The sequence below is a fragment of the Thermobia domestica genome, chromosome 4 (assembly GCF_964235325.1).
Source record: "Thermobia domestica chromosome 4, izTheDome1.hap1.1, whole genome shotgun sequence".
Taxonomy (NCBI): domain Eukaryota; kingdom Metazoa; phylum Arthropoda; class Insecta; order Zygentoma; family Lepismatidae; genus Thermobia; species Thermobia domestica.
In genome coordinates, this window is record NC_137457.1 from 245,358,738 (window position 1) to 245,373,292 (window position 14,555).

General features: G+C 35.0%; 1 protein-coding gene across 3 annotated transcripts in view; it reads left to right on the plus strand.

Annotated features, from left to right (window-relative positions):
• The window catches only part of LOC145683953 (uncharacterized), a 318,861-nt gene that overhangs the window by 232,950 nt on the left and 71,356 nt on the right, over positions 1-14,555 (plus strand). For 2 of the 3 annotated variants that reach the window (XM_081755667.1, XM_081755668.1), the window contains one exon: positions 5,053-5,111. The exons of the other annotated variant lie outside the window; for it this stretch is intronic. In XM_081755667.1, the coding sequence (XP_081611793.1) occupies positions 5,053-5,111 (59 nt within the window). The remainder of the gene's footprint in view (positions 1-5,052; positions 5,112-14,555) is intronic. 3 annotated transcript variants of the gene reach the window in all.

The window sequence follows — 14,555 nt, forward strand, 5'->3', positions numbered from 1 at the left end:
TTTTATTTATATTTGGTTTATATTTGTTTGTTTTTGTTATATTTGAGTATCTTCTGTATATTTTTCCATGAACCGACATTAACTAGTTATTAATTTTGGTGGAAGGTTAAGTGGTGCGGTAGGTGAGTGGTTAGCACATTCTACTTCTACTCGGTAGACCCGGGTTCGAATCCCGTCCAGGGTGAAAATTTTTCAAGTGTTCTTGTTTCAATTTAAATTTCAGTGCATACTCAGTGTGATAAGCAAAATCTTCTCTTCCCTAAAAAGAAAAAGACGATGGAATGAGGAGAATTGAAGAAGGTCTTTGAATGGAGGCAATAATTTACAAAGTTATTTCCAACAGTTGTTCTAGATTTGATATTTTCAGCTACTTTCAAGCATTTTCTGATTTACATATGATCAGTGTTTTTATTTCCTTGAATATATAGTATATAATAAAAAATACATTACATACACAGCAATGTTGAGATTAAAATATTATGTTCATTGGATAACACGCTCTGAACCAGAGAGATTGATCACAGAATGGAGAAATGTTTCTTGCATCATCTACTCACAATTTTACTTCCACACAGACTTGACTCAGTGCTACCAACTGCTGTCAGTGCCGAGAAATGCTACGTGTAAGTTGGGTTGCATCTATCTAGGTGTTCTCACAGCTGCAAAAGACCTGGACCCCAAGTAAAGGAATTAGATCGCTAAGGGGGGAGATACTTTTGTGGCTCGGTGTACATATTAACTAGACATGTTGCATACACAGGTTTACTAGCATGACTAGCATGTTAACACGTATCTGTACTAAAGTAAATTACATTTTTTTCTATAGTTCTTGTTTTTATTGATTTAAACGAAGAGCAGTGTTATGTAAATTCTAGATTTGTTGGTAACTTGGAGCTTTTATTCTGATTTATAATGTAGGTTCTAATACTCAGGTTATGTTTAAGTGTGTACTTAGATATCTATAATTCGAGAGTTGTAATGCTCTTCGCGTTTGATCTATGTAGTGATTTGTTTACTGAGTTATTATAACAATACCTAAGTGCCTTCAGACTCTGTAGAATCGATTTTACAGGAAATAGTAATTGAAAATGGCAGCCAAAATGTGTCAACATACACGTAACATTAAATGCTAAAGATATTGAGATGCTGATCTTTGGTTTTACGTACATACTGCAGCATATTATCTTCTTAAGAATGGTATGCTTATCTTTCCTCAACATATTGTATTTAAAATATTTATTTTCTGTCTTATTGTCTTGCAGACGATACATTATTCTTTTGAATTTTTCATAGTTTCCTTTTTTAGTTTTGAGTTAAGCAAATTCAAATATTCATTTTCTACAATGACGCCAGAACGCCCAGAATGCTTTCCTGTACGGCGTGATATTTAAATGATTTTTAATAGTCTATAGTATATGAAACAAAAGCGTATAGCATCACTTTTACTGTGCACAGAGACATAACGTTTTGTTACCAAGGCTCTCTACTATAATTTTCGGTGCCACTTGAAATACTTTGTCCGTATACAGTGGGCTAGGGGGGCAAAAGCCCTAAATTGTAGAAAAAATCATAAATTTCGGAGAAAATCCCTCAAATCCACACGTTTTCGGTTTGCTTTCTAGAAACGTGTCACTAGAAATGTAATAAAAAGTTCCAATGCAATATCAGTTTGATTCAGGTCGAAATATGAAATACTATTGTTGCTATAAATATTTTTCTGACACTTTGCAAATTGGAAGAAAATGTGTAATTTACGCCTTGCAAAAACATAAATGACGTTGATAAATGAGACTAAGTTATGAAGTCTTCTTTATATTATTGCACGAGGTCCCCGTTATAATTCGTGGTGGCATTTGAGACACTTTTTCCGAATTCAGTCGTGCCACGGGGAACAAAAGCCCAAAATTGTAGAAAAAACATAAATTTGGGGGAAGAGTCCCCCAAACACACCCGTTTTCGATTTGGTTTGTAGAAAATTGTCACTAGAAAGATCCCGAAAAAAGGAAGGAGAAAATAGAAGGAAACACAGACCTCTTTGTGTTCTGTTGCACCCACGCTAAAAATCAGATTTGTCGCAGAATTCATATCTACTCTTCAGGACAAAGAAACAGCCCCCACCCCCCGCCCACTAACTTTGGGTGACCAAATTGTATCATGGATTTCCCTTCTGTGTCTTGCACATGTGTCTGCTGCTATCAAACACATACACACACAAAAAGTAAGATTTATTTCTGCGTTTTAATTTAGAAAATGCATTTTTTTATTATATAAAATCACAAATGGATAATTGACGCTTATCTTGTACACATGGGTGTTTGGAAGCATGAAGAAATTTGTTTCTACGAAACTAATAAAAAATCAGTGGTTCTCAAACTAAGAAACTTGAGTATGAAGGACCTACGTGGCAGAACGTCAACCGTACCGTGCGATTTTCTTTTTTTGCGTGATATGACGTCTCTCGGTTTCTAACGGATTGAAATGCCGCTTCACCAGGGAAATCTGATTAGCAGGGATGGAAAATAAACCGGTTCATTTTAAAATCCTCCGGACAGGTTCCTATCTTTAGCATGGATTTTTGGTGTCTGAACCGGTTCAAAATAGGGTCAGAAACGGTTATTGTTCCTTCCGTGCTGATTAGTAACGAAATAGTGATTTAACTAGTGTTAAAACAGCTGTAACGTACAAAACATTGTTTCGCATAGTCTACAAATCTGGCCCAAAGGCATCACCAGGCAAGCGTCTTATAGAAATCTCTATATATTTGTATGGGCGTTGGTAGAAAAATAACGTTGTTTCAAATTAATTTCTAAAGTATCTCAGAAGTATTCAATTTGAATTTATTTCAATCCTCCCGGTGGTTGTTTCAGTAGGAATAAATCACCAGAATTATTATCAAACAAGTCAATAGGTTATCTGGATCTATTGCAGGAGCAATTGTTCGCTTGATATGCTTAATATTAATCAACCTGATATAAGAGCATGCAACGATGTAGGTGATTGTATAATAAAGCTATGACCTTCGATGATGTAAGGATTCGTGTTACGTGTACTAAAGGCCAAGAAAAGACATTCTATATCATTGAAATGCCGTCTAAGCTTCGTATCGTTGCAAGTAGACACGCATGATTCATGGTTTCTTAAGACATTGACATTTTCGTAGTCTATCTTTAGCATTATAAGATCAAAATACTCACTTCCAGTCATCGATGATTTAGTTATCGTATTATTAGGTACACTCTGCAGGACTTGGACGAGATTATATGCAATGAGAAGTGGAATGCTGGTAGTCTTCGGTCATTAGCTTCTGTAGCCTATATGATGAAGCACACGCTGCACAATCTGATTAGTCTTTTCATTCAATTATATGTTCATTTGGGTTTAGGTTTCGGTGTTCTTGACTTCGTGTATGTGGTGAAGGGAAATTTACGTTTTGAAGGGACAAGCAGAAGAGCAGGTAAAACGATAACTTGCTCTTTTTTTGTATACGAAAACTAGTTTTATATATTACTTCGTCTGGATTTTTTTTGGGGAGGGGGAATATAAACTTAATTTGTTTCACGTGAAAAATAAACATTTTTTTCGTCAAGCATTACAATAGCGTTTGCGAAAAAATATCAATGTACAACTATGCATTCTCTAATCGTTTATAGATATAGGTCACATTATTACGAATTATAATGAAAATTTTAGTCATAAAATCAAAATCTTCAAATCTTATATCTCGCTAATAATTCCTCTAAGTCCTAGTTAATGATGTTTTTCATCATAATTTTAATCAAAACTTGGAACACTATAGTCATTTCAGATTTTGCTGGAGAGAGGGGCAACTTTCTTTCCCGACATAGGAGTTTCAACTTTCCGAAAAGATGTTAGTATATTACACCGACATAGTAGTTATTACTTTGTCTATTTGGCAGTGCAAATTCTCTGAGATGAAAGTAAGGGGTAGGCTATCTCTAACGCAGTTGCTCTTGGCGTACAGACAGCGTATAAAGTGCTGCTCAAACAGTATTTCCAAGTCAGGGGGTATCATTTTGGAAGGGACAGGAAGTTTGCTTCTAAGTGTTAATAATGTATATAGCTTATACCTTTAATTGGCAAGTATTAATAGCATTACCTTTAAAATATTAGTTTGCTTTTATGGTTGAACCATGTCTTCCTGATCATAATTTCTTAATGTTGAAGGACTTTTTGTGCTTCGGTTGCAAAATACAGGGTGTTTATTTCAAACCTACGTTGCCACAAAATAGGTCTTATGTGTAGTCTTGTCCTATTATGGTAAAATATCATAAAAATATTATCAGTAGTTACCAACAATTTCGTTGAAATATTTTCCTACAGAGCAAGAAACCACAAATAAAAAAATAACTCGCGGAACGACGGAAATAAAGCTTCTACAAGACTAAATTTGACTGTCCCCTGTTGACGAAGATTGGAAGTACCTGAAGAAGCTACCCGGAAATCATTTAAATTAATATTGTATGAAAGCAATAATGTCAATTAAATGATCACTGAAGTTCAAATTTGTGCGGCTAACACAATAAAATGCGATGTTGCTTGAAAACAACACTGTCCAATAAAAGGTTAGTTAATAGTATACTAACATCTTATCAGAAAGTTGGAACTCCTATGTCGGTAAGGAAAGTTGCCCCTCTCTCCAGCAAAACCAGAAATGACTATAGTGTTCCAAGTGTTGGTAAAGATGATAATGAAAAACATCATTAAATAGGATTTAGAGGAATTATTAGCGAGATATAAGATTTGGGGATTTTGATTTTATGACTAAAATTTTCATAATAATTCGTAATAATGTGATCTATATCTATAAACGATTAGAGAATGCATAGTTGTAAATCGGTATTTTTTCGCAAACTCTATTGTAATGCTTGACAAAAAAAATCGATATTTTTCACGAGAAACAAATTGAATTTATATTTCAAACAGATTTTTTCTTACTTCAGAGCTTAATTATTTCTTGTAAATATTAGCTAATAAATATAGTTTTCACATATTTTTATATCCACAATATACATATTGGAACTTTGTTTTCAGCTGGATGTAAAACAAATGGTCCAGACAATCCGGACGAAGACTTAGTGTGTAAAAAGAAGGTCAGTAAGTAAAATCTTAATATAAATGTTAGTTTCTAGCAATCTCAGATTGTTTGAGCTCAACAGTGTCATTTTAGATTTTGCTCAGGGGACGCTGCAAGATGATTTACTAATATAGGTAAAGTGTAATGGTTTTAATTAATATTTTAGCATACTACTGACTAAAATGCTTATAGCTGCATCTCTGTACAGTAGTTCCGTTCACTCTCTTAAATGGTACCACTGGTTGAGCTATTAGTGTGAATTAGATAAACCTGGAGTTTAATGTGCGGGAGCGATTATTGACATGGCAACTAGAGTATTATACAGCTTACCTGGAACACTTTATTCCCAACTTGGGTTAATTCTTCTTCTGTATTATACCCAACGTCTTACTGAAGTAGGTAATGACAAGTATTTTCCTTTTTCTGTATAGATTTCAAGCACTGTGAATATTGTTTAGGCATTCCTAGGGATGATTGACTTTCTACTTTTCCTTTATTATATAACATACAATAGATATAATATAATATAAAGTGATTATTTGGGATCGAAACAAGTCTTATGCGAGAGTAGTAAAAAATTGGTGATCCACTGATGAACTAACATTTGATCGAATTAAATGAACAAATTCAAAATATTAAGGATTAAAATTCCATCCTTAATAGTAAAATATAATGCTTGGCGTTATATTTTAGTATTTCTATTTTCTTTCTGTTCCAACCAAGAAAAAATATCTTTAAAAAACGGATCTTTACGCTGTTCTGTTGCCAGATTTGGCTCATCTAAAATTGAAAATGAATTTGTGTTCTGAGCAAACAAAATTTTCGGATCTTCTTGATTCTTTTTCTCATCTTCCAAATCTCTAGGGGGGTTAGAAAAACCTGTAATGGCGTCTGCCCCTATGTTACTGGAGCCACTGATGTGTGAAATAGTAAAATTGTACGATTCAATTTCACTCAAACATCTGGAAATTTTACTTACATTCTTTGTTTGCTTCAAATAAATTAAACTTTGACAATCTGTCTTCAAATAAAAATGACGTCCCAAGAGAAAATATCTGAATGAACGTAATGAGTACAATAATGCTAGTAATTCAAGCTGATATGGGTGTAATTTTTTCGCACTAGGAGACGTTGCACGACTACAATAACTAATAGGAACTAGATTTGTGTCGTCAGGTGAATTTTGAGGTTGTTTGATTAGTCCAGAAAGAGCGACTTTACTGGCATCAAAATAGAGGTACACAGGATAATCAGGCCTGTATCTCATTAAACACGGTGCTGAAATGATGGCTTGTTTGATATTATTGAATGCTGTCTCCTGCGCTTCCTTCCAACGAAAAGGAGCGTCTTTTTTCAATAAAGAAAGTAACGCTTTTGCTAATTGACTAAAATTAGGAAAATATGAACGAACAAAAGAAGCCAATCCTAAAAAATCTTTTGACTTTTTTTTGTTTTTTTTGGGACGTTGATAGTTGGAAATTGGGTTAATTATCCGTTTCGAAATAGACAAACCATCTTTACTAACAGTCTGACCTAAAACATCTAATGAAAAATATCCCAATTTTGTTTTTTCTGGGGAGAGCTTTAAACCAATTTATTTTATTCTTTGAAGCAACATACGAGTTAACTGCACAATTTCATCAAAACTATCACAAGACCAAAAATAATCGTCAACGTAGGCAAATATTTGATCTTGTGGAAGACCTTCTAAGGTGAGTTTCACTAATCTGTTCATACCACTAGTAGATGTCTTGACCCCCTGAGGAAAAAATTAAAATGGTACTATCCAACGCCCGGAATCGAAAAAGCTGTAATAGGTTTTGATTCTTCAGTGAGGAGAATATTAAAGAATGCTCCAAAAACGTCACTAGAACATAGATATTTACGTCCTGCCAAATTAGTCAAAATATCCTGGATGAGAGGAACCGGAAAACTGTCAGGAAACATTTTGTATTTATGTATCTCCCATCTTCTATAATTCTATACTGTCCGTTCTTCTTTTTAACAAGCATGACGGGAGAATTATACGGACTAATACTAGTCTCTATGATCTTACTCTTCAATAAAATATCTACTTGTTTTTTGATCTCATCCCGTAGATGGAAGGGTATTGGAAATTGGGGTCTATTTACTGGGATATTATCTACTAATTCAATTTTAAGCTTATATCCTTTAGCACAACCATAATCAAATTCATTCCAAGAAAAACTAGAATAAAATTCCTCTACTAAGTCATATAATTGCTGTTGTTGATGCGGCAACAATTCAGGGTTAACATTTACTCGATATTTATCATAACCTTCAGTAAAAGATTTTGTATCTACTGCATTGACTTGATGAACCTTATTGTTAGTGCTATTTTGTTTCTTGAAATTGGTATCACTGATAACATGTTCGGCAGAACCCAAAACATCTTTTTTCAAGTAAAGTTTACTTTTGGTAGGATTAACTACAGAAATTACCGGATGAATTTCAACTACAACTGATTTACGCACAAAAATTTCTGCCTGCGTATCTATTAACTCATTGGGAACTAATAAATTGAGATTTCCTGCAAGATCATTTACTTTTTTTAATGTAACTTGAACACTTGAATTTGGAGGTAAAACAGCAGAGCGAGCTACTAAAAATTGAGGTTTATATAATTTCGCTATATGGTTAGAAATTTCATCAAAAGATACGTATGGCGGCAATTCAACTCTTGGAGGAATACCAAATTTAACAAAACTAAAACAATTCTTATTGTGATCATCCATCGCAATATGATTTTTTAAAGAAATCTTGGCCAATTATGCTATTATACGGAAAATGTTTATACACTCGAAAAGGATGCGTAAAATATTGTCCTCCTAATTTAAATTTCACTAAAGCGATTTGATCACTTTCTTGAGAATTTCCAGTGACGCCACGAATAAAAGTCGTTCCTTTAATTATATTATGCTTATTACTTAAACTATTACCAGAAATTATGCTTACAGTGCTGCCTGAATCCAATAGAAATAAATGCGTCTTCTTATCTATATTTGCTTTAACATGAGGCAAATCAGCTTCATATTGAATAGGCACATAATATCGCTTACTATTTCTAACATTATTACACATACTATTGTCTACTTTATTCCTATTATTCGATTTAACATTCTCATTTACATTGACTGCATTGACAGAAGCAGGAGGCAACGAATAAGCGAAGGATGGACAGGATGCATGAATGGGATTTCTTCGCTCCAAACGCGAACGCTCATAAGATTGTATACACACAGATTTTCCTTTGTGAGCGTGAGAAACTTTTGCTAGCGCAGTTCGTTGCACGAGATCTTGTAACTGGACTTTGATACCGTCTAACTGAGCTATCAATGTATTTTTTTCTTCAGGCTGACTTAAAGTTTCATTTACGTTTTGAATATTAACATCTAAAGTATTTTCTTTTTGCTGTATAGCATTATTACCAACAGGATGTATATTCTATTAATTTGTTATTGCCAAGGACTTCAATCGCTGACTACGCATGCTGACAAGAAAATAACCTCTTTCCTCTAGGCCTAAGGACTTTGCTAACTCAATAACAGTCTTATAAGATTTTCTTACGACCACAGAATAGAACGAAGGCAATAACCCATCGATAATCAAGTTAATTTGTTCGGTCACTGGCATCTTCGCATCGTACTCGAGTATTAATTTCCACTTATAAAAAATGTAATCTAAGACAGATTCAGAATCTAACTGTTCCCTATTTCTCATGTCTTGCTCTAAAACTTGCGAAACTATATTATCTTCATAAGCCTCTATCAGGCCCGTAGCCAGCCTGATTGCTTAGGCCGGGCAATGATGAATACTGAGGGGGCAATGGCAGGGACCTCTAGGAACACAAAAACTCTTTCTCTCTCTAATATATATCAATGTCTATGTTCATTTATATATTTATTTATTATTTATAGAATCTATAAGAAAATTGAAACACTTTATTATGGTGATAAATATTACAGTACCAAATCCACGACTATCAAATATCATCATTAACATTTTTTTGTTAAAATGGTGGTATATAATTCAATATATATTTAAATGCACTAAGTAGTATTAAAAGTAAAAAATAATAATTTATTTTGGGAACATTTATTCAACTGTTATCTAAATTATAGTATTTTGGCACTACAATACTTTTATTACAAGTAGATTACGGAATATTTTTATGTATAAAAACTAAGAAACAACCCTGATATAAGTAAAATAAATATTTTTTACAGTCCTTATGGAAGTAATTACATCAAAAGGAGTTCACGTGAGCACTCCGCAAATTCAATTACAAGCTGGTCTAGATCTAGTGCACCCAGAATATCTTTGTTGTAAGTCAGGAGAACGAGGTCCGGTTTTCTTTCATGTCCCATAGACAGACGTTGAGGTCGAAGGAGAGCTGTCAGATGTGAGAAGCAGTTTTCGACCGTGGACGTAGAAGACGGAATAATTAGAGCAGCTTCTGTAAGCATCTTTAGGCCCGGGAAAGCCTCGCCATATTTTCCAATTTGCTTCGTGAGCTCTTAAAGAGATGATGTCTTGTTGATCAGTCGGTTTGCTAGATCAGTTCCTGCTTATAATTCTGAAGCACATTGCAATGCAGGTCTTTGTACTTTACAACATCAGACAGAGGTTTCAAATTTTCTTCACTTCTTTTCTCGCTCAGTAAGTGGTGAATGCCACCAATCACATCTGTCCCTGTCTCACTGAATCTACTCCGGATATCTTCGACGGAGATATCGAGAACTTCGCAGAATAATCTTTTCGCTCCTTCTCGTCTTCCTTTCCCTTCTCCAAATTTATGCCTCCAAAATCAGGAACCGAATCAGCTAAGCGCCTGGGGAGTGTGTATTTGCGTTTCAATGGTTGCTGAAACGAAGTGTTTAAGGCATATGCCTTCATTGCATCGTGAAGGATATTTTCAAATATTCCTTCGTCTTGCCGGCAAGACCTGAACTGTTCCGTTACCGATTTGTACCATATTGGACGAAATCGTCGAATTGAACCAGAAATGCTGGAACCTGGAAAATTTGCAAGATGCGGCTGAGCGGGTTTTGTATCGCCAAGGTCTGATGCATGGTGGAAATCAGATATTTGACGTTTAGTTTCTTCTTGACCTTCTACACATGTTGATACAGATGACCCTGCTTCTGAATTAGTTTCATTTTCGATAACTTTTGCACCAAAAATGACTTGATGGATGCCTGATTCATATTTATGGCGTTATAATAGTCAGTAGAGTAATTGGAAACGTCTGGTGAAGTACATTTGCCTGTAGTTAATTTTCTACTGTTTTTGTTTCCTTCTGGAAATTCGCTAAGCACTCTGCTAAGTTACTTATTATTGCGCGCAATTATAATGGTGTGTGACAAAATCTTTTTAAAATATTAGGTTCGGTGTTCTGCTGCCGTCTTGATTTTTTCTCTGAGTGCATATGAGAAATTAACGTTCTCTTCATTCCGTATATTTGTAAACAAACCGTGAAATAAATGGTACGGGGCCACTCAGAAAACACAAAGTGAGCCGATGCAAACTGCTATTTAGAAACATTTTACAATCATTGATTTATCTTCGTGGGTGCTCCCCGCAAAGACTCAAATCACGTGAAAAACAGCATTGTTACCGCTTTTACAATAAACAAAACTTCCGAATTCTTCACTGATTTTTTTGTATCTAACTATTCTAGAGGCGCATGTACGTTTTCTCCAGACATCACAGTTTTGGTACCATTTTCATACATGAGACATGCATTTTCCTTGCACTGTAAGGAACATGGATATGTTGCATGTTTTACACGTTAATTACAGGCACACGTGGGACATGTACTGTCAAGTCCCCAAAACAAATGTTTTTTGCCTGCAATGTTACACATGCACAAGCCAGGCACCCACATTCATGCAACATAGCCTGTTTTCGGGTCAATTTTCATATGGGTATTCTTTGCAAGGGCATCTTGTCCAACGCCTTGAATGCTTGTCGTGGTTGTGATTCTTCATACTCTTGGAATGAGGAAAAGTTAATACATGAGAGATTATTGAGTATATCTAGCAATCAGAATAACTGTTGTTTTTCATAGAAATATACGCCACGTTCAATTTCATTTGTTAGTAGTAGTAAATTTTCGCTAAGTTCAATTTTATTTACTGAATAAAATCACAAGATTTTCCTATTTGGGATTTGCTGAAACAATTTGAAACTTCTGGACGACGTCCTTTTTAGAGCGGGCAAAAAATATTTTAGAGCTGGCACTGCCCGCTCTAGCCCCTCCCTGGCTACGGGCCTGGCCTCTATTAATTTCTTCTTAATCTGAACATTCATGAGATTATCATATTCTGCGGTTGACTGTAAAGCTAACAGTTAAGCACGAGCCCCATTTTCTAAACATTATGGCTGACGTTTCTATACATCACGTAGGTTATGAACGATAGAAAAATCCTCAACATGACTAAAAAATGACTGAACTGACTCGTTCAATTTGCCTAAAATCTGGGGGGTTCTACTAAACGATCTAAAGCAGAAGATATAACACTGGTATTCTCCATTATATCTATTTTCAAAATCACACTTATTATAAATATCTTACACTACTATATATATATATATCCAACATCAAAATGTAAATAACACTTCTTATATACTAACAGAAAGAAAAGCAAAATATAATGACTTGGCAAAAATTTCTCTTCTCCCCCACTTAATCACTCAACTAAGAAACAATAAAACAAAAATTACTCTAACAGAGCAAATGAATAAACGTAGCGAGCGTGGGCGGGTGGGCTAAAAATAACTATACTCAATTTCTCTCAACAAACCATAAATTACACTGTACAAATTACTCAAAATGCATGGTTTTTACCGTTTAAAATCTCTAAAGTACCTGACTTATCTATCGAAATATTTAGAATCGTAAAATTTAATCGTAGAATCGTAATCTATCGAAATTTTATGATCTTAACAAAGGCGTAAGCCTTACAGCATCTCCATCATGTCCCGCTGCTGTGCTATCAGTTGTAGCTTAGAATAATCTCTAAAAATACTCATAGAATAATGTAACAATAGGGGATGGAACTGATGCACAACACGGTACTTAACAACGAAATTATGATTGAATTTAAATGAAATTCAAATGTTTCAATTTTGAAGTTGACTAGTAGGGAAAAGGTGAGAGAGAGAAATAGGTTATGATTGAAAGATAAAGGATGAGCACTAACCTGATAGATCCATCGAGACTGGCGTCGTCCTGGTCATCTGGAACGATGAAGGGTTTGCCGTGAAGAAACCTGGATGTTCTGGTAACAGCCAACAACTTGAATTCAATCCTGCTGGACTGCTAGGCGTCGAACTCTCTCCGTGATGCGTCTCTACATTAAGTCCTTTGTCCTTTTATGTCCTTTTACATTTTCATTCCACTAATCTCAACTGACAAAAGTATCTGCGGCGATGAACCGGCAGAATAGTATTCTTTGAACTTGGAGTCGGTGGTCCTCCAATGGTGGGATCTGCTTGTCTCCGATGATCCTGCACCTTCCTCAACTTCGTGACGAATACCCCTTGTTGTTGTGTCCCTCGCGGTTTTGTTTGGCTGTAGAATGATGAGTTAAGCGTCCAAAGAATCGAGAAGTATCAGGCTATGCTTAAAGGTATGCGGAAGGGTAAGAAGGAAGCTAATCGAGTTTATTGACAAAAATGTGTTTACAACAGATGTCTAAAAATGTACAGTTCTAATCAAAGTTTTCTTCCAATGAGTTTTCAAAAGTTCATGTTTCTTTCGTTAATAATGTAATTTAATAAAATAATCGAATTTAGTGAATTAAATTAGAGTTTATACAATTATCTCATCGTCACTTCATATCCAATACACAGTATTTTCACTCTTTATTCCCAACTTGGGTTAATTCTTCTTCTGTATTATACCCAACGTCTTACTGAAGTAGGTAATGACAAGTATTTTCCTTTTTCTGTATAGATTTCAAGCACTGTGAATATTGTTTAGGCATTCCTAGGGATGTTTGACTTTCTACTTTTCCTTTATTATATAACATACAATAGATATAATATAATATAAAGTGATTATTTGGGATCCAAACAAATCTTATGCGAGAGTAGTAAAAAAATTGGTGATGCACTGATGAACTAACATTTGATCGAATTAAATGAACAAATTCAAGATTACACTTTTTACATACGAATTTATTCCCTTCCTATTGACAAATTGGCCTAAGATGAAAGTCATATCATACTCAGAGAGACTTTGTGTGAATACCTCTTTTCCTGTCCATACCGGGCCCACTATGGCACAATAATAGGGAGATCACCTCTTGTAATTTGGGTCTCTAGTTCGATCCCGTCTCGCACCAAGTGGTCTCTGTAGTATACAAATACGGTGTGGTAGGTCTTCTTGGGGTTCTCCAGTTTCCTCTCACCCCTTTGATCCATCATATCATTATTTTCATCATCACTGTCTCTCTTAGCCTCCTCGGCATAATCGTGGGACGTAAACCTGCAAGATTTCATTCTACATTAAGTATTATGTGATTCAAGGTCTGTGTATTCGCAACTTAAGTTACGTCACGTTTCTCAAAAAAGCACTTTGTGTGACCGTACTTCCCAATTCATGTCTCCATTGTTTTCATGAGAGAGAAATGTGTATCACAGTAAAACCAACTAAAATTTCATCACTCAATGGCAAAGAGGATAAAATAATAGAAACTCAAACATGGGACTACTGCGTGGAAAGCAAGAAGTTTTCAATACTCCATTACGACACTCTGCGACACATTTAATTTATATTCGATAAAATTTGATAAAAATAGCGTACTACTTTCTCACAAACATAATCACACGACTTGTTGCCTCCAAATTGTAATTCACGTGGAAACGTATAATATTTCTTCTAACGAACATGAACAATGTCAGAAACGATTAGAAAAAAAAACGAAAAACCCACACCCAGCACCTTCGGAACTTAAGACAGCCCTTTAACCACACGACTACGAAAGAACTATTTCGTACCATTCTTATTCAATTATTTCAAGCAATTATGTCCAACCACAAAATTATCTATTACACGTAACAAACAGCGAAGGATCATTATTGGGCAATTTACAAATCATAACATGTAATACAATCAACTTGTTAGCTATTTTATCATACTACACATGCGTTCTGTTAGAACACTCTGAATTCTGCTGCGAGAGAAAAATACGAAACAGTAGTAAAAAACAGAATTATCATGAATCACAATATACAAATCACCATGAAAAAGCTTCGTAAGTTCATAATATAGCAACGAAGCTTCTCGCAACTCAACACAACATGTGTATAGTGCAGCGGTTAAACCACGTGAATTCTGTTCGGCGCACTCGGGTTCGAATCCACAATAGCCTAGCTTGATTTTGTCCTCAAGAAAAAGACATCATTCTTGAAAATAGCTCCAACGTAATGT